The following is a 23,704-nucleotide window of genomic DNA, read 5'->3' on the forward strand; positions in this document are numbered from 1 at the left end:
TGTCGTCTCAATCGGGGGAGCAGGGGTAGACACAGCGAGGGTGATGTGTGACTGTGTGTGTGTGTTAACAGGGGAGACACAGAGAGGAGGAGAATGTAGCATGGAGGAAAAAGATATATAGAGGGAGGGCAGGTCAACGTTAATGCACAAGTCAGAGGAAGGAGGAGAGAAATAAGGAAAACTGCAGGCAGGGAGCATTGAAATCATGCAAGGGAATTAAACATGTGATTTGATTTTCTCTTTCAAGAATCATACTCGTAATTCAGATAAATTCAAGTGGAAACATTTCAACAAATCCACATGGTTGGTGGAGATTTGAGCCTCTCTGATCTCATGGGATTGTTACACACTGCCATCTAGCAGTAAAAAGAAGAACGACACCTATTCAAACACAGGATACTCAGAGCCAAGCAGCTGATTCTGTGTTGTAACATCACATTTCCCCTCCTCTCATGATGTCTTTTACTTGTTCTTGTTCTTCATGTTTGGGCTTTGCTCTGCAGAATGATGTGTGACATTTGAAGGCTGTTTTCACTGTCGTCTGCTGAAGGGGGAAAGTTTCTCCATGCTCACTTTAAATCTGTGTATCTACTGTACATGTCTGATTTTGCATGTAAACTCAACTACTTCAGAAGACAATCGTGATCGAATTTCAGTGTCTATGTTTCTTTTCAGACTGTTTCTGTTGTGTACTTGTGATAATTTGTCTGTGTTTCCTAACTTTACTTTACTAGCAATACTACAATATCCTCTGCAACACACACATGTATGTATATTGTATTTTTCTCATATATTTAAATTTGCATTTATTCTTATATTTCTTAATATTTCTTTTTGCACTAATTCTGTTACTGACACTTCTACACTTCTACACCTTTTCTGTCTCCTCTGCTGCTGTAACAAGTGCATTTCCCCAGTGTGGGATAAATAAAGTCTTTCTTATCTTTATTAGGTTAAAACTTCTTTCCCTTTTGAAATTTTGTTCACAGCATTTTTTTCTTAAAAGCTTACATGTTCATATAACTTTTAATGTAACATTAACATTTGTTATCATGCAAAGAGCAGAGGCACATCCTGGGAAAATAAATAACTGCGCTACTATCATGGTGATTTGGCAGGTTCTAGTCTGTGGCTGGGCTACTTTTTCCTCATTTAAAACTGACAACACTGATTGTATATTCATACATTCTTGGTTTTTCAGTGAGGCAGGTGGAGCAGATAATAATTAAGGTAATTTTGGTGAATTGCTGATGAGATAATGGGACTTTTATATGGAAAATCAAAAAAAAAATTAAAAGCAGAGTATTTATTTATGTCTTTAAGTAAGTTTGTAGTGGATCTTTTAGGAGAATATGACCAAATAATCAAAATACCACACATGTAAATGTGGTCAAACTCTCGCCTGAGTGATTCATGTCCATCCAAAGCTTCCGTAGTTTCAGTCACATGAATGGTTTGTTGTGGTCGTGACAGAAATGCACCTTTAAGCGAACACACTTCCGTATTTCTAACGCTGCATTTGTCCGGTTTGGTGAAAATATCCGGTCACTAAAACCGGAGCTGAAAACCCTCTCCAACAGGAAGAGTTTTAATCAAGCGGAAGCGTTTAACGTCTGTCTGTTTACGCTAATGACTGGTAAAGCAGCGCTAGCTTGTTAGTTATGCTAACGCTCTGTTTGTAGCTCATGTTCAGCCAAAGATATTGATAAAGTTTTGTCCCTCCGGTGCCTCAGCTGCCGTTAATCGGTGATAAACGATGCTTCGGTGGATTCTCGGTGGTCGGGAAGCTCCGGGCTCAGTGGAGGTGAGATGTAACGGTGGCTAACTTAGTCAAGCTAACATTTTAACACTTTAAGCTAGCTGCACTCTGCTAGGTTTGACCAATGTGTGTTTGTGTGTAATTATTCTAATAATATATATAATATAAGTACGATTTTGAGGGTCTTTTATGTGTATTTTAATGTTGTCTTTATACAAAAAAATATCTGACAACTGTATTTTGCAGATACACATTTTAAAATAAGAAACTATAATGAGCATATAAATTAAAATGTGTTGTTATATAGTAAATTAAAACACCCACAAGTGTAAGAGATGAGGGAAAATGGCTGTTAAAAAGCTTTTGATATATATAAAGTACATTTTGATTATGAATGCAGGAGTTTTACTTGTAAAAGAGTATTTTTTAATTTGCTGTATAGTTACTTTTACTTTTAGTAAAGTGAATTGTTCTTCCACCACAAACCAGATAAGATAAGATAAGATATTCCTTTATTAGTCCCACGACGGGGAAATGTACAAAGTTACAGCAGACATGAGGAGATATCAAAGAACATGTACATCTACGGCAGAGGAAGTATAAAAAATATTACAAAGATATTACAAAGTATGAATGATATAACTGGTCATTTGGGCTTATAGATAGAAATATAGCTTCTTTCCACTTTATCTCCCATCAACTTTTAACAATTAACTCAAATTTAACCCTCAAATTAATTCCCATAATACCAGACAGGTTGACCATCTCCGTATTCCTTCCTCTAAAATGTTCCTGCTATCAAGAGTTCGCTATTTTAAAGAATAATACCAGTAGAGGTGTGAGGACAATCTGAAAGATCATCACAGTGATGTTTGTTTTTTCCGTTTTACATGATTGTGTGAGCGGTATTAGTTGTACAGTACAAGCCTGTGGCTTCTTGACAGTCACATCTGTTAGCTATTATCTGGTTTCATGCTGTAAAACTAAACAACTAAGTTCTCAGATCCTTTCCTTAAGTACAACAATGAAAAAACATTTTATTCCAGGTAGCTGAGAGTCATTTATTTAAAATGCTGTTTAAGTGAAGAACAGTTGCTTCTGTGTATTTGAGTGTTTTGGTGCCTTGCTAATGTGTGACATCCACATTCTGCTCTCATGTCAGTGTGATTATCATGTGTGTTATTCATTGTATTCACATATTGAACTGAAAGACCAATATAAAGTCAGTGGTTGATGAAGTTCGATCTTTTGTTGCAGTAAAAGCAGCAACACAACAATGTAAGAATACTTAATCACAAGTAAAACATAATAAAAAGTATTAAATGTAAAAGTAACAAGTTGAAGTGTTGTAGCAGGGCTGGTGGAGCCAGTTTTATCTACTCAATAAGTAGGAAAGACGACAAAAACACATTTCTGTTCATTTTGCAGACTTTTCTCAAATCCTTGCATTGTGTTTAATAAGTGTATCCCATTGTTTTAAGGTAACGGCTTAATCTGAAAGGGAATGTTACCTGTTAGATAAAAGAAGTCCAGTAAAATGTACAATATTTCTCTCTCTGAAATATCGTGGAGTAGAAATATAACGTAGCAGAGAATGGAAATGCAAGCCCCTAACATGTACTTAAAGTAAGACTCTTAAAATGTGCTTAAGATCAATACTTGAGTGATTGTACTGAGTTACTTTCCACCACCGTCTGTCCCTGCTCTGCTCTACTCTACTCTACTCTACTCTCAGCATTCTCTCTCCGTCGTCCACTGTCTAGCTCTGCGCCGCAGCCTGTTTGTCTCACTTCTTTCCCTCTTATGTCTGCAGAAAAGCCCCGTGTTGTGCATCGGAGAGGAACAGCCCAAAAACTGGTTCACTGAGCTGCAGGTGCTGAAAGGACATTTTGACATTGTTCGATTTCTGGTGCAGATTGATGACTTCAGGTAAGCAGACCACAACCCCCACCTCCCCTCTCCCCTCTCCCTCCCTTCCCTTGTTTTTCTCCCTTTCCAACCTCTCTTCTCTCTACCCTTGGCTGGCCTCTATCCCTCTGTGATTGACAGGAGATCCTCACCTACAGAAAACTTACAGAGCATGACAAGAGCCCAATCATCACCACTATGTGATTGTGTGCGCACAGTACAGTATAACCAAAGCCTTTTAATGCTGTCCATACACACATGCACGCACACGTATAAAGGTTGTGCACCTGCTCTCCTCTCTGCGCTGCTTGGTGGAAGCATGCTGCACACTGGCATGGTAGAGTGGCTCTGCATAAGTGGTCAGATTGGGATTTATAACAACTAAGTGTGTGTGTGTATGTGCGTGTCAGGGGGTGGGGGTGGCTTCACGCCTGGTCTCCTCCAGTAATAACCCCCTCCTCTGGGTCTCGTCCTCTCCGCACACAGGTCCAGAGTCGGGGGCAAAGGCCAGAAAATTCTCTCCAGATTGCTTTTGAAGTCTGAAAATGTATCCTCGACAGTTCCTCTCCTCTCATTTTATCTCTTTTTTTATCCGCTCATCCTGTCTGTTGATTTTGGGAACAGGTAGTGTGGATGGTTGAGGGTCAGAGGGCAAGGGAAGGTGGAAAACCCTCAGGACAGATGTGTTTTTTAAGATGTCTCAGGTGGAAATGGACCTACGGGAAATAATTCCTCACACAGATACAGGTTAACTTGGTGTGTCTGGCTACTCTTGGAGAACTCGCAAGAGAGATGAGGCCTGCCAAGCGCACGTCTCCGCTGAAGTATTTATGTCACGTAAGAGTCCACTTTGCAAGAAACAACTCATACCTTTCATCTTATGTTTTCCAGATGTGCCTCAGCGGGGGATGATGGACTTGTTTTGGTGTGGAATGTTGAGGTAATACATTGCAAGCTGATGATTTCAGTGCATTGTGAAGTTGCACACAACACAGTTGCACTAATTGCTTGTTTTTTTGTTTTTTTTTTCTGTTCAAGACCGGAGAGAGGCTGCAGGAGCTGAGGGGCCACTCCCAGCAAATAACAGCCATAACCACCTTCACCTGTAATAACGGATTCACATCGCACACCTCGCTCATCACAGCCTCCTCAGACAGAAGCCTCAGTGTATCCTCGTACCAAAGGACCAGGCGAACACACTAACACTAACACTAAACACACACATGTTTATGATTCAACAAGGTTTTCCTTAATGTCATCTGTCAGCTGTGGGACCCTGACACAGGCCACAGGGTTCAGACCATTTCAGATCTTCAGTCCTCTGTTAAGGTGATTGATTTTGCATGTGTGTCTCATGTCTGAATCACAGACTGTATAAAAGACATGGAAGTGGATGCATTCTTCCTAATGACCAGCAGGGGGCGCCCACTGGTTACAAGAAGACCTTCAAATGAATGGAAATCTAAGAGAAAATGAATATTTCTACCTGTTTCTCACTTGATTTATTGGCTCAGTAAACATTTTCCTAGTGAGTTTCTGCATTTCAGTAGGGCGCACTAAAAGATGCACGCTCATTCATAATTGCTTGCTTGTGAGACCTAAAAAAAGAAGTTTAGATTTATTTTTGTTTAGTTGAAGAGCTGCAGAATATCAGGTTTCATCTCAGTAGCTGTTTAATATGATCAACTGTGATGGCGCCCTATTTCACCAGCGACCTGAGAAACTGCTCTTTCTAAAATCTCTGATTAGTACATAATTAAAATTTTAATTTCTTATTGCTATTTTGTAAACTTGATGCAGTTCAGGGTTCCATGTCACAGAGTTACTGTGTTAAACATCATTCTCTGATATGAACAAGTCTGAAACGCACGATGCAAGTAAATATTTTTATCTTTTAAACATTGGAAAAGCTCACGAGTGTTAAAACAGTTATAGCTGCAGAAATGTGTGAAATGTGAACAGTTTGTCTTCACATTAGACTTTTTTCATATTCCAGTCATGTCGTCCAAGTTTGTGTTGGCAAGATATGTAACATACTAATTAAAATGTTTGACACTAAAGGTTGTTCTGCCAGTTATTATTTCAGATAAAAACATAGATTAGGGTTAATTGCAGCATCTACAGGCTAATTAGATTTGATTCCTTTTCTTCTCTGACATGTGAAGAAAACATGTATTTCACGTGTGTGTCTCTCTCAGTGTTTGCTGGTGCTCGAGCGGCTGTGTGTGTGGATCTCCGGCGGGGAAGAGCTGTGTGTGTGGAACAAAGACTTTCAGCTGCAGTGTCACAGACAGAACCACAGCGACACCGGTGAGGACAAACAAAAGGAAAAAAATCACTGTCACAATAAACCTCCCGTGTGTTGATGGTTGCACCAACTGTGTTCACCCCCGACACTGCTGTTTGCACACAAAGTCATTCATGTTTTCATTGTGTTTTGGCATTTTGTAGGAATAACTGCTATGTTAGAGCTGCCCAAGAACTGCATAGCAGCTGCTATGGATAAAGAGATAGGTAAGAAGCTGATGACTCAATAAAGGCATTTTATGTTATAAGCAAATAAATGAAAACATGATTTTTTCCTGCAGTGATCTACAGGCTGACGGTCTCTACTGATTCCTCTCTGTCGATGGCTGAGATCCGCTGTCTGTCCGACCACCAGGACCAGATTCGTGCTCTCATCAACGTCAATGGTCAGTCTGTTGTCCAGTTTTTGAGAAATCGCTTTAGTTCGGTTCATCTGACTTGAGTTCTGGTTAGTTTAGTACCATGTCTTCCTCAGACGGGATCTTCGCCAGCGGTTCCCACGCGGGTGAGCTGATCTTATGGGATGCCATTGACTGGAACATCCTGGCCTACGAGCACATCCTGTGGGAGGAGTCACAGGCCTGCACTCAGGCTGAAATCCGACTGGCCGCTCCCAAACCCAGTGAGATGTCCATCCAGCATCTGACCACCAATGGAAAGGTGAGGATGAATAAATGTACCTGCTCTGTTATCCGGACTAATGGTCACTGTGTTGATTTGTTATTGTCAGCCATAAAGAAAATTAATGTGTGTGTGTGTGTGTGTTCTGCAGCTGATCCTTGCAGCCGTGGGCAGCGGCCTGTATGTGTACAGCGTTCTGACCAGGACGGTGGTGGCCTACAGGAAGGTTGCCCATGACTCTGACGTCCTACACACCATGCTGTTATCTGACAGGTGATGTTTCACACATTTCCCCTTCAGGTCCCGTCTCTCCAAAGTGTAGCAAGAAATCAGGGCTGCAGTATGACTGAATTCACAATTAGACAATTAGTTTTCTCTGTGGATAAATGTTTTATTTGCCACTGATTGCTTCCCTGCTTGTGTCAAGTCAGTTTTATTTATATAGCAGAGAATCACAAAATATACAGTTTGTTTCAGGGATTTACAATCTGTACAGAGACGGATGCCCTCTGTCCTTAGACCCTTGAACTGGATGAGAAGAAACCCTTTTAACAAGGAATAAATGGACAAAGTCTCTCAGATGCACTCCTGCCCTAAAGAACAGAAAGCAAAGATTACAGGAAACTCTAAATACAAAATCAGCAGAATTCTGTGTAGCATACATATGGTTATTTTTTTTCCTTTTGCTTTCTTCCTCTGTTAATCACCTCCCGCCCCCCTGAGTAAGAACCACTGGTCTAGACTAAACGCTGCAACAAGCATGCACTCCAGTTGTTATCCACATGAGTGCGCCACTGCCCTCCTTGTTCGCCAGAAACTAAAAACAATGTATAGAAATGTGCAGGTCATGTCAGCATGTTTGCATCCCTTGAGTGAGGCATAAAACTCTTAGTAATGGTTCTTTAATGAACCAGCAGGCTTCCTAAAACTGTTAAAAATGTCTTTTATAGTGTCTAAATCAAAAGCTGAGGAATAGTTGTATTATGGTAAAGAAGGATTTTGGTCATTTGATTCATATGATTCACCAGTTGTGTCCTGTAGTTGTTCATTTCAGTTTGTTCATCCAAAAGATTTAGTTTTTCTTTTATTTGTTTTGGAATGTTTCCAAACAACACAACACTGTATAAGACTATATAATAATTCTTTCCATGTGAGCTGAAGTAACTCTTTAGGTCACTGTCCAGGTGGCAAGGAAGCACAAAATAAAATTCTTCCTCAGCAACATCAAGATCCAAAAGAAATACAAACACTGCTCTTCAGTAACGCCTTTATTTAAGGTACCTGTTTTCAGCTGGACACTCCAGGACCTCTGCCTTCTCTGTAAATTATACTGACAAATGAGAGAGGTAATCTTTAATTTGAATATAATTTCTCAGCTCTGGTTTATTCCTGAAGGTCGGCAGGACTATACAGACAACCAGAGACCGATCCGTTCCGATGCCTGTGTGTTCGCTGCACTCATAATAATAATAAACTGTTGGTGTGTCGCTCTCTGTTCCAGTGAGCTGATGTCCTGCTCTGAAGATGGCAGTGTGAGGATGTGGGAGATCCAAGACCTGCCTTTGCCTGCTGAACCAGCATCTGCAGGTGACACACACACACACTGCTGATAGGATGGTTAGTAGCTCACGTAGTACGTACAAACACACAGACAAACCAAGAAGTAGGTCATCATCCAGTTTCCTCCTGTGGATTTCCAATTACGTACCCGCTGATACAGCACGTGCAGAAGTATGAATCATCAAGTTCAAAGGCTGAGGAAAATTAACCAACCCTGCACTCAACTTCTGTGTGTACAGTTGAGTGTCTTGATGTGTGGGTGGGGTGGAGGTGCACTGATGCAGACCAGATGTGGTATTGTGTATATCAAAGGAAAGTGTGCTGCACCAGCACTCAGAGAGGCTGTTTTCTACTTAAGCGTGGTGGTCTGAAGCTGAGTGCGTCTGTGTGGTCGTGCCGTCTTTGATGGTCTAGCTGTCGGCAGCCGGTGCAGAGCTGCGGTGATTCTGAGTCCATCTTGGCTGGAGAGTACAACCTCCAAATCACTTGCTAATCATCACCAAATCATTGACAATTATTTGGCTATTGTTTGTTTTAGGTCTCCAGGAAACCAGAAATGATTCACTTGCATCTTTTTTTAATTTAAAGGAGATATTTTGAATATTTCAACTCAGAAATCGAGTCAGTGTGATGTAAAAGGGGTTTCTAATAGTGAAGAAGTATTATAACCCATCTTTGTAGTTCCCCTCAGCTCTGTGGAGCGTTTTACTGCCTTCTAGTTCCTTGTTTTGGGTTTAAAGCCTGCAATTTCACTGTTTAGGTTCATCCAAACCTTCAAAAACATCTAATAATAATAATATATAATACCTGCCACTAAGAAAGCAGGCAATGATGAAGCTGCTGTATCTGTGTGTGAAAGGAGCCGCTAGTAGTCATATGATAGTCATTTCAATCACTTCAGTCCAATTGGAAGTAAAAACAGAATTTGCCCCCTGAATAGCCGCTAACTGCAGATGAATCTATATCAGAGTCGGTTTCTTAGTATAAAAACATTGATAAGAGCAGCTTCACATTCAGAGGCTCAATCCCTCAACTGTTAGAGTAGTTTCACCGCCAGGCATTCTGGGTAATTATCTCCTGTAATGATGTAAATGCTGTTTTTAGCTAGAAGATCAGATCAATTGAACTTTTCATGTCTTCTTTACAGAGGAAGTAGACCACTCTACCGTTTTTTTTAATTATGAGTCTTTCTTTTCTGTTCAGGGTTCTTTGGGATGTGGACTTTTGGCCGATCGAACAAACAGACCGGTCCTCCGTCAAAGAAGGTCACGGACGTCCCGAATATCAGGACGCTGGAGTTGATGGGCGATCTGATTGGACACTCGGGGGCCGTCCAGGTTTGGCTTTATGTTTTACTGACTTGTGCTCCACCTCAGGCTGGTGACACAACAGCACTTTAACCGTCCCTCTCATGTCAGATGTTCGTGAGCTTTGGGGAGGACGGTTTGGTCACATGCTCGACAGACCACCTGCTGATTCTGTGGAAGAACGGAGAAAGGCAGTCCCGCCTCCGCAGCCTGGCACTTTTCGAAAAACTGGAGGAGAATGGAGGACTCTGACCTTGAAACGCTGCCTTATGTGAGGTTGTAGGTCAAAAATAATGTCACTTTACTGTAATAGTTGTTGCATTTCATCATGATGTAATGGTTGTTGTTTTGCCTTTTGACTGATCAAGTATTTAACTAACTTAAAATTTAAAAACTCATCTAAATAACAAACAATCTGCAGTGTTCTTATTTCCAGCCTGGAGTGTTGTAGCGCTGTGATGGAGGTTTGGTTGTTCGGGAGATTCCCTGAGATGGGTCATAAGCTGGAGGCCTTTCAGGGATTAGCAGGTATTTTGTTGGCTGCTGCTGTCTAAGCACCTGCCTCAGTCCTCTTCATATTTGGAGTATAAGCCTGTGTCACAGCTCTCTTTGTAGGGATTCTCAAACACCCTCTTTGCCAAAAAAAAATCCTCTTCTGATCCTTGACCACCAGTTGTCCTATGAGAGGAATGTTGCAGCTGCTGCTTTATTCTGCAGATGTGCTCTTTGTAACATTCTCCTGAAGCTTTTTATTATCAGCTCCAATTCTAAGGAGTAGTTAGACATTTTGGGAAATATGCTTATTTTCATTTCTTGGCTGGAGTTTGATGAGAAGATCGATATCACTTGAAGCTACAGCCAGCAGCCGGTTAGCTTAGCACGGCACAAAGACTGGAAACGGGGAAACTGGCTCTCTGAAGCTAAGCTATGCTATCCATCTCCTGGCTGTAGCCTTAGATTTGCTTTCTGTTGCGTAAATCTGTGTACTTCCCAAAATATCAAGCTATTTCTATACCTATCAATCAACTATTATTTATATAGAGACGGTCAAGACCACACTCTTTCAGAGAGCCAACGATTTGAGAATCCCCACATGAGCAAGCACTTGGAGGGTAGAGCATATCGAAGCCTCAAACAGAACCTGGCTCAGAGGTCAGTGGCCATTCATTCATGTAACAACGTCGTATTTAAAGATTGCTTTAATTGTCTCTCATAATACATTTCTGTGTTTGACAGAGAACATCAAAATAAGACATCATAATCCAGAGAGCAAACTAAATTAAAGTTTTCAAACAAACTTGGTAGACTTTAAGTGACTGATGAAAAGCTTTTTACTCTACTATGCATGAGGCAGTAAAATCCTTCAAAACACACTTTACAGTTCTCATGGCCAAAAATGGTGATTTGTTTTACTTTGAAAAATAATTTGTACTGTATATAACATCACTCTCTAATTATTGTTCTGCTTAGAAATGATACAAAACACAGGATTGGCACGTCGTCCGCAGCCACGGCCATCAGTGTCAGAGATGAAAGAGAGGAAATAGAAATCACTGCAAGTGACGAAGGCTTATTGTTACGTAACAAGCAGTTATACAATCTGGTTCTGCCTCAGTGGACTCGAAGCGAGCGAGGCGTCACCCAGCTGGCTCTCATCTGATCAAACTGATATCATCACACTCAGAAAAGGCAGGTTTGTCTGACATGTAAATCTGAAATATTTAAATCGTCTTTGAGAATAGAAATCTTTAGTATCGACTAGCAAAAATATCTTCTCGTGATCAGTGAGAGCAGCCGTGAAACATTCAGAGGTGGAGCCACATTTCAAGTCACTGTTAAAAAAAAAAAAAAAAAATTTAAATCTTGTTTTTAGAGATTTTGGAAATCACCCCTGCAACACAGACAGTAAGAGCCAAAACAAAACAAGCGAATTATGTAAAATGCAAAGCAAAAATGATAAAGTGAGTATGTACAAGAACAGCAGGTACAGTAGATAGTTTACAGTGTATTGCAACAACAGCAGACCTAAACACTGAGACACTGACAGGATTAAGGCGTTGATTAAGACCTTGGTCATCAAGAAAACGACTACATATCATTGTGAACACGTTGAACATGGATGTGACCAGCTCTGTCTCTTTAAAGTGAAGTGAAACAATAACCGACAATTAGCGATGTTCAAATCTGATCCAATTCCAACAGAATCTGTCTTTTTAAAAACTTCACTGTTGTACAAAACAGAAAACGCCAGGACCGTCGTGTCAGATCTGTTAACACACTGACTCACCGAGGTAACTTAACTGTGACGCAGACAGTAAAGCAACATACCTAAAGTCATATTTTTAAAAAATATCTAAAGCATGTATGGCTTTTCTCGTATCTATTTTTTTTTTTTTTTTTAATTTTACTTTAGAGGAGAGGAGGAACTTTTGCTTCTGTTAAGATGACCGAAGATTAAGGCACCTGTAAAGAGCTCTCTGTGCCTTTGGTTAATACTGCAGAGTGTGTTTTCTGGATTAACACACGTGTACCGTACACACACAGCGACACGTCCTCCTCCATTCAGATGGAACTAGAGCTGCTGATACACAATAATGACATTACACCATTTCACTAACACAGCTCAGGATGTCTGCAGACTTAACCACTAGTATTTCTTTATCAAATTATATCAAAGGATTCAATGTGCTGCCAGCAATAGTGCTTTTTCTAATCAACTTCTCAAAATTTAAGAAAAGTGCTCTGAGAGAAACCGATGCATTAATTAAGATAATGATTCAGTTCGTCAATATTTTTGTATTTTAGTAACGCAGATTTTGATAAATCTATTCCCAGTCACTGTGGGGTGATTCACCATCACAGACTTAATGTTACTGCATCACTCTGATGTAGCCACCAGAGGGCAGACACACCACACAGATCTCATCACCTGATGGCCCTTCAGCCTTTTTCTCTGAATCTAGATCGTTTGAAAATCATGTGCAGGTAGATATCTCCCCTAAACACAAGCAAATAACTGCAAGAGGAACAGCAGTGGTAGGATTCAAGATACAGTAAAACTTGGTTTGTAACGAAAACCATGTGCAAGCTGGAGCTGATTAGCTGCAAACAAGCTGGATCCAAACATGGATCTGGAGCTCCTTCATACATCTGCCAGGCCGCTGTGAGGTCCAGCAGCTTCTCGCTACTTTGACGATAACAGTCAGTGTAGCTTCACATGGAACGCTAACACATTGTTCAGAAGCTCGCAGGTCAGATCTGTTTCTTCTTATCTGGGCGCAAATGTCTACAGTTAGTGTCACAAAGCTATGTGTGCAACTTCTGATGTCTTTATGTTGTTTGGCGAGCACCTCTAACTTAAACGGCTCTGACGCAGTGCACTTCTGCTCCTCGTTTGTTCAGAACTAAAGGTGAAGTAATGCAGACGGAGCTTTCCTAACAGTAGAGTTAAGGGTGAAGTATTTCTCCACCTGTTGCTTAGCTACATGATCTCTAAATCCAGCAGCCATCACAAGCGCATGTCTACATCACCTCTGTATATGGTGCTGGAGATTTAGAAAACCTGTGTGCTGGCTGGTTCTCCCCTTCTGTAGCCCCCCCCACCTTTCTTAAATCTTTCCTGACAAGTCCTTTCTGTACAGGGGCCAACAAACATTTGGTCCCAGACACAAGTCAGAATGTCTCTCGTACTGTAGACCGAATCACAGCTCATGAGAATGAACGATTCCTGCTGAGCTCCTTCACAAGTTGGCAATTTGCAAAGGAACTTGTGAGCACACGGACATGCGAGCACGAGCAGAACCCTCTTGGTACTTAATTTCAGTCAGCGCCTCCAGCTTTGGTCAACATCGTATTCACCAAATTTCTTTAACAGCAATAGACATTTGTAGAATGAAAAGATTCGTTTAAAGAAAAAAAACAAAACAAAACTAAAAAGCAAAAAATAGCAAGAAAAATGAAAATGTCATGATCGGCTAAAGTGCAGGTTTGTGGAGTGTTACACTGTACGGTACAGATTGTCAGGTGAACCATGAGGTCCACACAGATTCATAGAGGTGCTATTAGGAATACTTAACAGGGCCATGAAGTGGCAACACAGAGTCGACGGGGCCCTCAAATGACAACCTGTTCTCCACTGGCACAACCTCCACCGGGAACCATAAAAGAAAAGAGGCTGTGATTTGAGATGGAAACAGCGTCTCCGCGTCCATCAGTCAGTGACGTCTGCTCTCAGAGTCCCCGCTTGCCCGGCGTCGGGCCACGAAACGTGTCCGTGGCGCCTGGGAGGGCACAGAGCTCCGTCGAATCACAGCTGAAGAGAATAATTGTTCCACCGCAGGACCGCATTCATTGTCTTACCCTGCTCGGAGTGACGGATGAGGGGGGGGGGCGAGATGAGGAGTTGGTCAAGAAGGAGGGGGAGGACGCAGGCTCTTACACTTCATCTCGTCCAAGGTCTTCCAGTACTTGTAATTCTCCGACAGGTGTTCCATGAGACCAGGCAGACAGGCGAAGGCTGGGGGGGAGACACAGGACGGTTTAGTGGGGCTGAAGGAAAACAATCATGGACGTGGACAGGTTGGTCTGGTGTTTGTGTCGTCATCATTCATCCTGTTCATACTGGCCATTATGTAATAACAGTGTGAAAGATGGTAAACGGTGATCTACAGTCCTGTGTTTTAACATGTGTTAAAGTGTTAGACGAAGAAGAAGCTCAACATCAGTTTAAACGTACACTACATTCAGAATGTTTTCATGTGGTGAAAATATTCTACACATAGAGTACACTTAAAGTGATGTTATTGTCAATTTAATCAATACAGTCTATGTTTATACTGTTGTTGTACACATGTTTGCAGATTAATTTTCTTTAAATTGAATTATATTTAAATCGACTAACTGTTTGAGCTGTAGATCTTTGTACCAACACGAATATATAATATAACTTTGGAAAATAACTAACATTAATTCAGCTGAACTTTAAAACACATTTTTGAACAGAAGGACCACAGATTCATTATCTATCAATCAATCAATCAATCTTTATTTATATAGCGCCAGATATATATACGCTCTACATGAAGAGCAGGTCTAGACCAAACTCTTTAATTAGAGAGAGACCAACGATTCATGAATTCAAAATTAAGGATTCAAGAATCCCCACATGAGCAGCATCAGATGTTCTATTGAGCAACAGTGGAGGAAAAACTCCCCTTTAACAGGAAGAAACCTCGAACAGACCCAGGCTCAATGTGGGCGGCTCATTAAAATCACATCATGAAGGGATCTCCTAGGGGCAGCGAGAACAGTTAGAGCGACCAAGAACATGTGAGCATGTGAGTTCTGTTTTAAAAGAACATGTTCTTTAAGGCTTCAGTAGGAATAGTTGTTTGTTTTCAGGAATAAACAAACTACAGCAGTGAAAGGTCAACTGATGAGACATACCTGCTATCAGGCACTTCCTGTTAGGTTGGAAGATGTGTGTGTGTGTGGGGTTCATGTACAGTGTCTAATGTTACGTACACTCTGCAGTGTTGCTCCCACATTAAAGGACTGCTGGGGTCAAAGGTCTCTCTGCCTTTCTCTCTCTCTCTCTCACACACACACACAGCTTTTGGTCTGCTGAGTGTGTGTTCTCAGTGCATGACCTCGTCTTACTGTGCTGTTTACATCCACATTTCCGGCTTGTTGTCGACCCACGGCGCATCTCTGGAACTAACAGTGACCTCCGCTCCGACCCGACTGTGACTCCGGTGAATTGAAAGCGGCTGCATGTGTGTTTATGTGTGAGGGAAGTTCTGCTCGGCTGCTCGTCCTTCCCCAAACCGAGACGTCCCAAACCCCCATCCCCTCTACTATTTTCCCAACTTCCCCTCCCCCGACGCCCTCGCAATTTCTCTCCGTCCCACTGGCATTTGGAATCTTTCCGTGACATCAGAGCTGCATTGACAGTAAACAAGTTCCCTCTTGGGGAGACTAAACTAAAAGAGAAATTCAGTGGGAATCTGGAGCTATAGGCACCATACGATCCCATCGCACTTCTCTTCCTTTTCCTGTCACTTCTTCGCCTGCAGTCTGCCAGGAAATGAATAAACCCTTCAAGGCAGGAGTGATGATCTAAATGCATGAGGCTCTGTTTTATTCTGATAGTCTTACTGAATTGACATTCTTGTTTCATTCACTGTATTTCTAATAGTGGAACAGAAGTGTGGGCAGTGATTCAGAGGTCTGGAACCGGGCGAGTTTTGTTCCCTCTTGACTGGAAACACTCAGGTCACTGGGTGTTTCCACGAATCCATTTTATCCAACAACAACTTTGGTCCAGACTGAAATGTCTCAGCAACCATTGGGTGGATTACCATGAACTCTTTGTACAGATATTCATGGTCCCCAGAGGATGAATCCTGGGACTCTAGTGTTCTTCATTTTGGAGTTTTTGCAAAATGTTAAATGGATTGCCTTGGAATTTGGTACAGATATTAATGGTGCTGCTACATTTTCATGACTTTGGTCAAAACTTTCTCTTGTTGTCTACTTGATGGATTGCCACAATAGTTTTCTATGGCTATTTCATGGTCCCCAGAGGATGAAGCCAAATGTCTGGTGACCTCTCTAGCACCACAGTCGGGCCGATTCTTTTGGTCTCCACAACTACTAGGTGGTTTGCTGTAACTGTTCTCTGACTCGGACTCATAAACTCTGACTTGTGACATTTTACCAACACAACTAGACACTAAATATACTCGGGGCTTTATGTAAGGAACACACTCGGTCACTGGAAGTAGAAAAGAAAATGCTGCTCTTACCATCCCAGGCGTCAAACATGTCCGTGATGAAGTAGTCTATGAAGGAGATCTGAGATTTGGGCACGCTGCAGGTGTTCCTGTCGAACACTGGCATCACCACCGGCAGCCCTTGTCTCTTCTCCTCGTCCGTCTGCAGGGCAAACACACAAGGTGACTTCACAGTGAAGTGAGAATAGCAAAGGTAAACCTGCACTGGAGCCAAATCTGCAGCTTGGAATGTGAGAAACCATAAATAAGATCCATTATGCAAAGTGAGACAATGAAAGAAACAAAATGCCTGCCTCCCTTTACAGATACAGCTCAGCTTTTGACTGCAGCGCTCTGTTAAACTGGGCTGTAGCAGCGTCGCCCACACACACCTGCGCAAAGTACTCCTCAGAGATCCGTCCGGCCCACTCGATGCAGAGCTCCAGCGGTCTGCAGGGGTTTGCCACATCTGCACACTTGATCAACATCCTCTTTATCAGCAGACGGTTCTCTGGAGAGTTCTTGATGTTGGCCTGACCCTCACAGTCGCTGTTCACGCTCTGCAGGGCAGACGGAGAAGACATAAGCATCTGAACATGCAGAACAAATAATACATGCACATGCATGAGTCTGTTCTGTAACACTTTGGTACGTGTCTGTAAAAAGAATTGTCTAATTCAGCATTAATCATAAATAAAATATAGTCTGTTCAATGTGTGTCCTTCCAATTAATTAATTCCAGTTAGTTACTATGCTAGTGTAACCCAAGGTCTTTAGAATTAGGTCAGATGAACATACAAAAATGTGAATTTTGGTTACGGGCAAGCTTACAATTAACCCGACATGAAATTAAGAATAAGTAAATTACCGTAATATTTACTTGGGTTTAAATTAATTTTAAAGAAATCTTTCTGGAAATCAACACAAATAACTACAGTAAAGTAACAGTCTTGTATATTAGAATTAGTAAAACCTTTAAGAAATGATTAGGGAATAACAACAGTTGTGAAATAAAGCCTTACAACAAACGACCCACACTTACACTGGTGCTGGTCTCTTCGATGGCGGCCATCGGCTTGTTGATGCTGTTGACAAACTTGCTGACGTGCTCGAAGTGTCTGGTCATCTCTGTGGCCAGCACCATGTCGATAATGGCCTGTCGCAGATTTCGGAACTGATTCCTGTCAGCGGAGAAGGGGATACAGTTAAGATGTGGATCTGTCTAATACGAGCACCCAAAGGATCATAACGTCCCTCCATGTCTGACCACAGCCTGCTGCCACCGACCTGTCTGTGTTCTTGAAGATGTTGCTCTTGCTGTCTCGGACGGTGAGCTGGAAGGCGAGGGCTGCGTGGTGGCTCTCCAGCACGGCCGTGTCGTTGTAGAGGATCGCCAGTTCGCTGCCGGCGTTGCACAGGAAGGAGTTGGTCCGGCCCGGGTGGTCCACGTCGTGCACCGTGGCTGCTATCAGCGCCGCCACCTCATCCAGCTGGTCCAGACTGCTCTGAATATCACAGCAGAGACACAGAGCTGTCAGTACTGACCAGAGTCTGTTAGCTTTAATAAATATACTGTTAACAGATCATCAGAAACACAAATCACACTTTTTGACATTCAGAAATGAAAGTGATTCTTAAATATATAAATATTTCTTTTCTTGATTAACACAAGTTGACTAAAGTTAAAGTACTGCTAGACAGGCAGACGAATGGATGGTTAGACAGGAATATCCTCTTTTTTCTATTGTTTCTCTCCCTTTTCTCCTTCTCTCTCTTTTATTTTAGGCCTCGCAGCTCCACATTCTGTGTAGATAAAGATTTTTGCCTCCTATGAAAACATTTGAAACACCATCTAGCTCCTAATCTTTTTACCTCTTGGACATTTTGCAGCATCGCCTTCAAATAAACAGTAGTCTTAACACAACGCTGCCAACCTGACGGTCATGCAGGCGCAGTGGATTTGTTTTCATTCAGTGCTGTTAGTTAGGACATAGGACAGTATTTCTGTCTTGTCAGGAGAATCTGTTCAGCTGCTGATCAATGTATATGCATTGAATATTTAACATGTACAAATACATTCTGCATGTTTTCCAAACAAGCACCGAGCAACCAAAACTGCAGACATTAAAGCACAGGGACTTTGTGTATTTTGGTGCCTTATTAGTGTGCATGTGTTATATAAGCCTTGTATTACATCCATCCATCCATCCAAGTGTACCAGTGCTACCGGTACCACAATTTATTTAAATGACCCCCAACCTCAGTTTTAATGTGTGTGTTTTTTTATGCAAATGTTTAAAGACAATAAACAATCTAATATATATATATATATATATATATATATACAGCTTTTATGGAGGGAACAACCTTCTTAAAACCACATGACTGAGGCATCAACTGGAGCCTACAGTGGCATTTTAGTTCAGGCACAGTGCTGACATCCTGCTTGCATTAGCTGATTTCAAACAGCTGTTTCATTCATGTCTCACTCATCAGCTGCTTGGCAACCAGCTGACTAGTAACATCCAATCATATGCTGACTACTCCGCTGATAAAGTGAAGGCCGGGGTGGCGAAGTTGCCATGAAGTTAACTTTTGATACTATTGATTTAATTTACTTTTCACACCTGTATCTTTTTTAAGCCGCTGACAGTTTGATCCACACACACGACACTGTTCCCACCAACCAACGTCATTTCCTCAAGTGCAATTTCTGATTCCAGTTCAAATGAATCATCCCAAATGTGTGTTTTTCTTCTAACCTTGACTCTTTCTTTGCGTAGGAAGTAGGCGGTAGCGTGCAGCACGTCTGCGGCATGCGTGGAGTTGTGGTAGGAGTTGGAGGAGTGGTAGCTGGCCTCGATGAGCTGCAGCCAGGAGCGCAGCGTGGCCTCCGAGCAGTCGAGGAACTCGCACACACCAAAACTTGTGAAGATCTTCAGCCCGAGGTAAGTCAGCGGTCTGCAGAGGATCGTACAAATGAATGGGATGGACTCCTTGAGATGAATTTATACATCATCTTTTTCGCACATGCATAATGTGGCAAAATTCAATAAAAGCTGACTTCCTGTTTGTGGAATTTTCTTTCTTGCCGAAGAGTTAAATGACAGAATCAATAACTATCTTGTGTGTATGTTAAATATGAAGCTCCAGCCACGAGACATTTAGCTTAGCTTAGCATAAAGACTTGCAGAGGGAAACAGCCAGCCTGGATCGATCCAAAGGTAACTTGTTTTGTTTTACCTGTGCACAAAGACTATTCCTTGGTGGGGTGCAGTGACTTTCTGCAGTTCTGGCAACCCATTGTTTCCCCATCTTTATGCTAAGCTGAGCGAACCAGCTGCTTAATATTTACTTCTATTCCATTAAGTCATCATCAGCACATTTGGTTCACTTGATCATTCACATGAGACGAAGGAGATTAAATCAAAATGTTAAAGGCAGGAAGGAATCAACTGCAGACTGTGAGGATGCAAAAGAGGTGCAATGTAACAATAATTTACGTAACTGTTGGAGTCACAACTAAATGAATAATGAGCACACAACAGGCAATAAATGGCCTTTTCTGAATCTAAACTGGCAGCCGACCATCTTTGTACCTCTTGTGAGTAGCCGCCTCCAGCTCCAGGATGTTGAACTCCCAGCACTCCTCATCATTCAGCATCTCGGCGATGGATGGAGGGATGTCATTCAGAGTGACTGGGATAGCCAGCTGGCTCTGGCTCATATCTAGCAGATAGACAGAAGCAGTTCAAGGTGATTTGACCATAAAAGGGGCAAACCGACAGGGAGCTCTGTGTGGGATTTGACGGATAAATAATAGATGGCTGTATCAGCCGTGGCTCTGTAATAACTATATACATGTGCAAACATACGGGCTAAGTGTCTCACGTTGTAAATCTGCTCGTCTGCTCCTTGGAGACCGTGGCGGGAAGATGGTGCACGATAAGACTGTTTAAAGAACTGCATGAGAGCAGATGTAGCTGCAGCTCTGAGATAAGGATTCAATTTTCTTGGAAATTGGACTCTTGATTTAGATCTTCTCTCAGTTAAGAGCTCTTGTGACTTTAATAATTATAATGGCGGTTACATAACAAACTTTCACACTCAGGAACATTGTGATGCTTTCATCACGACAGTAACCACCTTAAACTTAATATTTATTCATGAGATTCACTCAAAGCAGCAGACCTAATGTTCCACAGTCTCTGGTGGCTGCAGGATAAAACATCTGCACTGATACTCAGTGCTGTCCGGCTTTGTTTGTCATGTGTTAGTGTGTGAAGGACGGCAGCAACAAAACATTTATGTGGCTCACATGAAATATGAGTGACGCCCTGGTGGTGCATCAGTGTGGATGTGTGTACAGATTAAACACACAATATATAATGTGTTAATGAGTGAGCTTCAGAGGTGCTGGTGGGTTTCATTTTCAACCCACAGATGCTGCCACTTTTACATAGATACATGACATCACTGATTATGATCATTTGATCATTCGGTGGTTCTTTAAACTTACTTTTGCTGAAGACATATTCATTCCCAGAGAGTCTCCGCAGCCCATCCTGGAGAGAAAAGAAAACCAACAAATAAAAATGCTTGAATTAACTGTAGAAATAAGGCAATGAGAGGCCTTTGGTTCATTCTAACACATCTTTCATCAAAAGCTTTAACTTCACAGCTCAATTCGCTCTATGCAGTTTCTCTGCAAAACACAAATCTTAAGAAAATGGAAAAATAGATAAAACTGATGCCATTTTTCAAAAATTTCTCATCTTCAAACCCCATGAAATGACAAAAACCAACACTGTGTTAGTGTTTATCTCAGTACTTACATACCCAGTCCCAAGCTAGTGTTTCCTCTGTAGATGTAAACATGTAAAGATAAGGCTCAGCTGGATACTGAAGTTTTTAGGACTAGTAAACTAGAGTAAAAAGTGCTTTTGTTGGGGACTATTTTCAGCTGCGGATGAATCCACATTATGGAAAAGTGCAGCTCATTGATGTGTTTTTAATCTGTACGGCACAGAGGAATAAGATACATGAGGCTTTGGGTGCACACACACTTGTTAGCAGGTTGTTTCAGATTTAAGGTTTGAAATCATTTCAAAATGTGCCTCTAAAATGTATAATTTAGAATATAAAATGTTTCTGCTGTTAACTGATGGATCTGAAAACTTACAATCATTCCCGTTTCCAAAAAGTCAAACATCTGCCTGCAGTGACTCACTTCATAGTTGGTCTTATTCGACGAATTACAAAATAAATAAATAAAGATTCTTGTTGGCAAACTGAAATTACAGATTTGATTCGATTTTGCAAGCCAAGAATTTCTTGGTTCAACAAGAATGCATGTTCAATTTCATTCGCATGAGGTAAGAACATTTTTACAACGTGGTTGAAAAAAAAAAGACCATTTCCAAACTCTCCTTATAAAGAGTTTACAGCGTGTATACTTATGAATGAACTCAGAAGTATATAATAAGTATCTACACGGCCTCTTACACTCATGAGCCCCCCGACCAGGTCGTTGGTGTGGGGGTCATCTTCTTTGGAGGCGAGCTGAGGGGAGTAGAGCTCGGTGGTTCTCAGGATCTCCAACACGCGATCCAGAGCCTCGGCTACTGTTACCGGGCTGCTCTCCTGGGCCGCGTTGATGATGTTTATTACCTGAGGAGGGGGGGAAAAAACACAAAAGTCCCCACTCTGCTGCAAAACAGACACTGCATACAAACACATGCACAAAGAGCCCTCTGCAAGAGACGCCATAACAGAGTGCTCCTTTCTTTGTGCATGTGTCATGGAGACGTGCATGTGATGTTGGAGAAATCGCGTCTGGGACAAAAACAGCTAAATAAAGCTGCTGCCCTGACACACAAGGGCATCACAGGACCTGCAATAGGAGGCACGGCAAGATTATACAACGTAGACATAGACTATAGACTATAGACTGTTTATTACCAAACTCTTATCCAGCCCACAGCTTGACCTGGTTAAATGTTGCTCACAGCAGCTTCACGTCGTGACACCAGGATCATTGAGACTTTAGAAAGTCAGCAAGACGTCTCATTCTAATACATCTATTAAATAACATAACTTTTAATTCCCACTCATGCAAAGGGAGCAGATGGCTAAAGTGACGTCCTCATTTCAGATTAGTAAGCAGAATAAAATCACCTTTTCTCCTAACATGTACTGGAACTGAATCTGTCTTAACAGAGGATATCTAACACCCATGAACGTGGGGTGGGAACGGGGCTTTTATGGTCTTTGCATCTAAATGATTCTTCTTTATTTTATATTTTAATTATGAAAATATTTCTATTAAGTCTATTTAATCTGTTATTGGCTCAGTCAACCAAATTGGAGGCATGAAGGCAGCTCCGAGGCCCACTGACTGCTGCAGGAATACATATAAAATGCTTAAAAGTGGCCAGAATTTGAACAGACAGATCTCCTGTTTTAGTTTGGATGCTTGCTGCCATGAACCTGATATGAAACAAGCTGGTGATTGGTCATAAGAGAACTCAATTCTTGGTGGAGATTCAACATGCGCAACCTGATGATCGCTGGTGGAGGAATGAGCTGTGCTGAGCGAGTCCTGCACCAGAGGAAGCTTTTGTGTTTAAAAAGTGCCTCAGGCATAACTTGCATAAAGGATCCAGTGTGGAAGTGTTCAGTGGAAGATGACAGCTTTCCTTTAACCTTTTTATGATCTTCTAAACTGTCTGGTAGAGAACATTAGAAGTTGTGAGCTCCTTCTCTTAAAGTAGTAAATATCATTATTATTATTATTATTATCATTATTCAGTTTGAGAGCTTTCTGAACTAAATGATGTAAACCCATAATCCAGGTCTGACCACTTTGGAATATTATTTAAAACATACTCATTAAAGTTAAGAGTAGTATTTGTGTGTGTGTGTAATACATCAACAACATTTTCTGATTGTAGACTGTTAAGTGTATGATAAATCTAATGTTAGTCGTGACCTATTTGAAGATGTTTCCAATGGTAATACAGTGATGAAATGTGCAAATCAAGGATGATACTTCTTAATCCTGCTGGTATTGATTAAACAAAGACTAATTCAAGCACAACAAGAGCTACAGACATTGACAAACCTCACTCCGGTCACTGGTTGTGCTACTTTTTGGAAACTGAAGCGTCATAGAAATAATTCGATTTCTTATGTTTGAATAAAGAGCTGAGTCAGCAGAGAGAAAAGAGGAGGATCAAACAAATGAGACTGTTGAGCTGCTGCACGAAAAGATGAGCAAGTTTGATCAATGTTCAATGTTTTAGTTCTCACAGAAGTGTAATTAATTCACAGAGAAAACAATATTGTTGGAGGTGCTTTTACTGTAAATGGACCATTTAGTGGTCAAAGAAACTAAGGATTAATTTTTTGATTGTTTTGAACTTTTATTTCTATTAAATTTCTATTATTTATTTTTATATATATAAATC

General features: G+C 41.4%; 2 protein-coding genes across 2 annotated transcripts in view; one reads left to right on the top strand and one right to left on the bottom strand.

The window, feature by feature from the left end:
- The first annotated feature begins 1,466 nt into the window (after window positions 1-1,466).
- On the top strand, window positions 1,467-9,888 carry wdr41 (WD repeat domain 41). The gene is made up of 14 exons (XM_070851155.1): window positions 1,467-1,636; window positions 1,734-1,804; window positions 3,573-3,688; window positions 4,559-4,607; window positions 4,706-4,834; window positions 4,934-4,996; window positions 5,866-5,977; window positions 6,119-6,181; window positions 6,256-6,360; window positions 6,450-6,634; window positions 6,747-6,868; window positions 8,097-8,182; window positions 9,359-9,492; window positions 9,574-9,888. The coding sequence occupies exons 2-14, from the start codon at window positions 1,757-1,759 to the stop codon at window positions 9,712-9,714; spliced, it is 1,353 nt and encodes a 450-aa protein (XP_070707256.1). The 5' UTR covers window positions 1,467-1,636; window positions 1,734-1,756; the 3' UTR covers window positions 9,715-9,888.
- Window positions 9,889-13,643: 3,755 nt separating this feature from the next.
- pde8b (phosphodiesterase 8B) overlaps window positions 13,644-23,704 on the bottom strand; it is a 36,769-nt gene continuing 26,708 nt past the window's right edge. The window contains exons 14-22 of the mRNA XM_070850282.1: window positions 21,741-21,905; window positions 20,755-20,800; window positions 19,835-19,964; window positions 18,998-19,196; window positions 17,523-17,740; window positions 17,278-17,416; window positions 16,628-16,795; window positions 16,269-16,398; window positions 13,644-13,978 (exon numbers count right to left, since the gene is read on the bottom strand). Of these exons, the coding sequence (XP_070706383.1) occupies window positions 13,869-13,978; window positions 16,269-16,398; window positions 16,628-16,795; window positions 17,278-17,416; window positions 17,523-17,740; window positions 18,998-19,196; window positions 19,835-19,964; window positions 20,755-20,800; window positions 21,741-21,905 (1,305 nt within the window). The 3' untranslated portion in view covers window positions 13,644-13,868. The remainder of the gene's footprint in view (window positions 13,979-16,268; window positions 16,399-16,627; window positions 16,796-17,277; window positions 17,417-17,522; window positions 17,741-18,997; window positions 19,197-19,834; window positions 19,965-20,754; window positions 20,801-21,740; window positions 21,906-23,704) is intronic.

The sequence above is a fragment of the Pempheris klunzingeri genome, chromosome 19 (assembly GCF_042242105.1).
Source record: "Pempheris klunzingeri isolate RE-2024b chromosome 19, fPemKlu1.hap1, whole genome shotgun sequence".
NCBI classification, from domain to species: Eukaryota; Metazoa; Chordata; class Actinopteri; order Acropomatiformes; family Pempheridae; genus Pempheris; species Pempheris klunzingeri.

What these genes read in the sequence shown, in the direction of transcription:
- wdr41 (XM_070851155.1), top strand. Translation starts at nt 1,757, where the DNA reads ATGCTTCGGTGGATTCTCGGTGGTCGGGAAGCTCCGGGCTCAGTGGAG. An exon ending in ATCTTCAGTCCTCTGTTAAG is followed by an intron (nt 4,997 to 5,865) that starts GTGATTGATTTT and finishes TGTCTCTCTCAG; the next exon opens with TGTTTGCTGGTGCTCGAGCG. An exon ending in TGCTATGGATAAAGAGATAG is followed by an intron (nt 6,182 to 6,255) that starts GTAAGAAGCTGA and finishes TTTTTCCTGCAG; the next exon opens with TGATCTACAGGCTGACGGTC.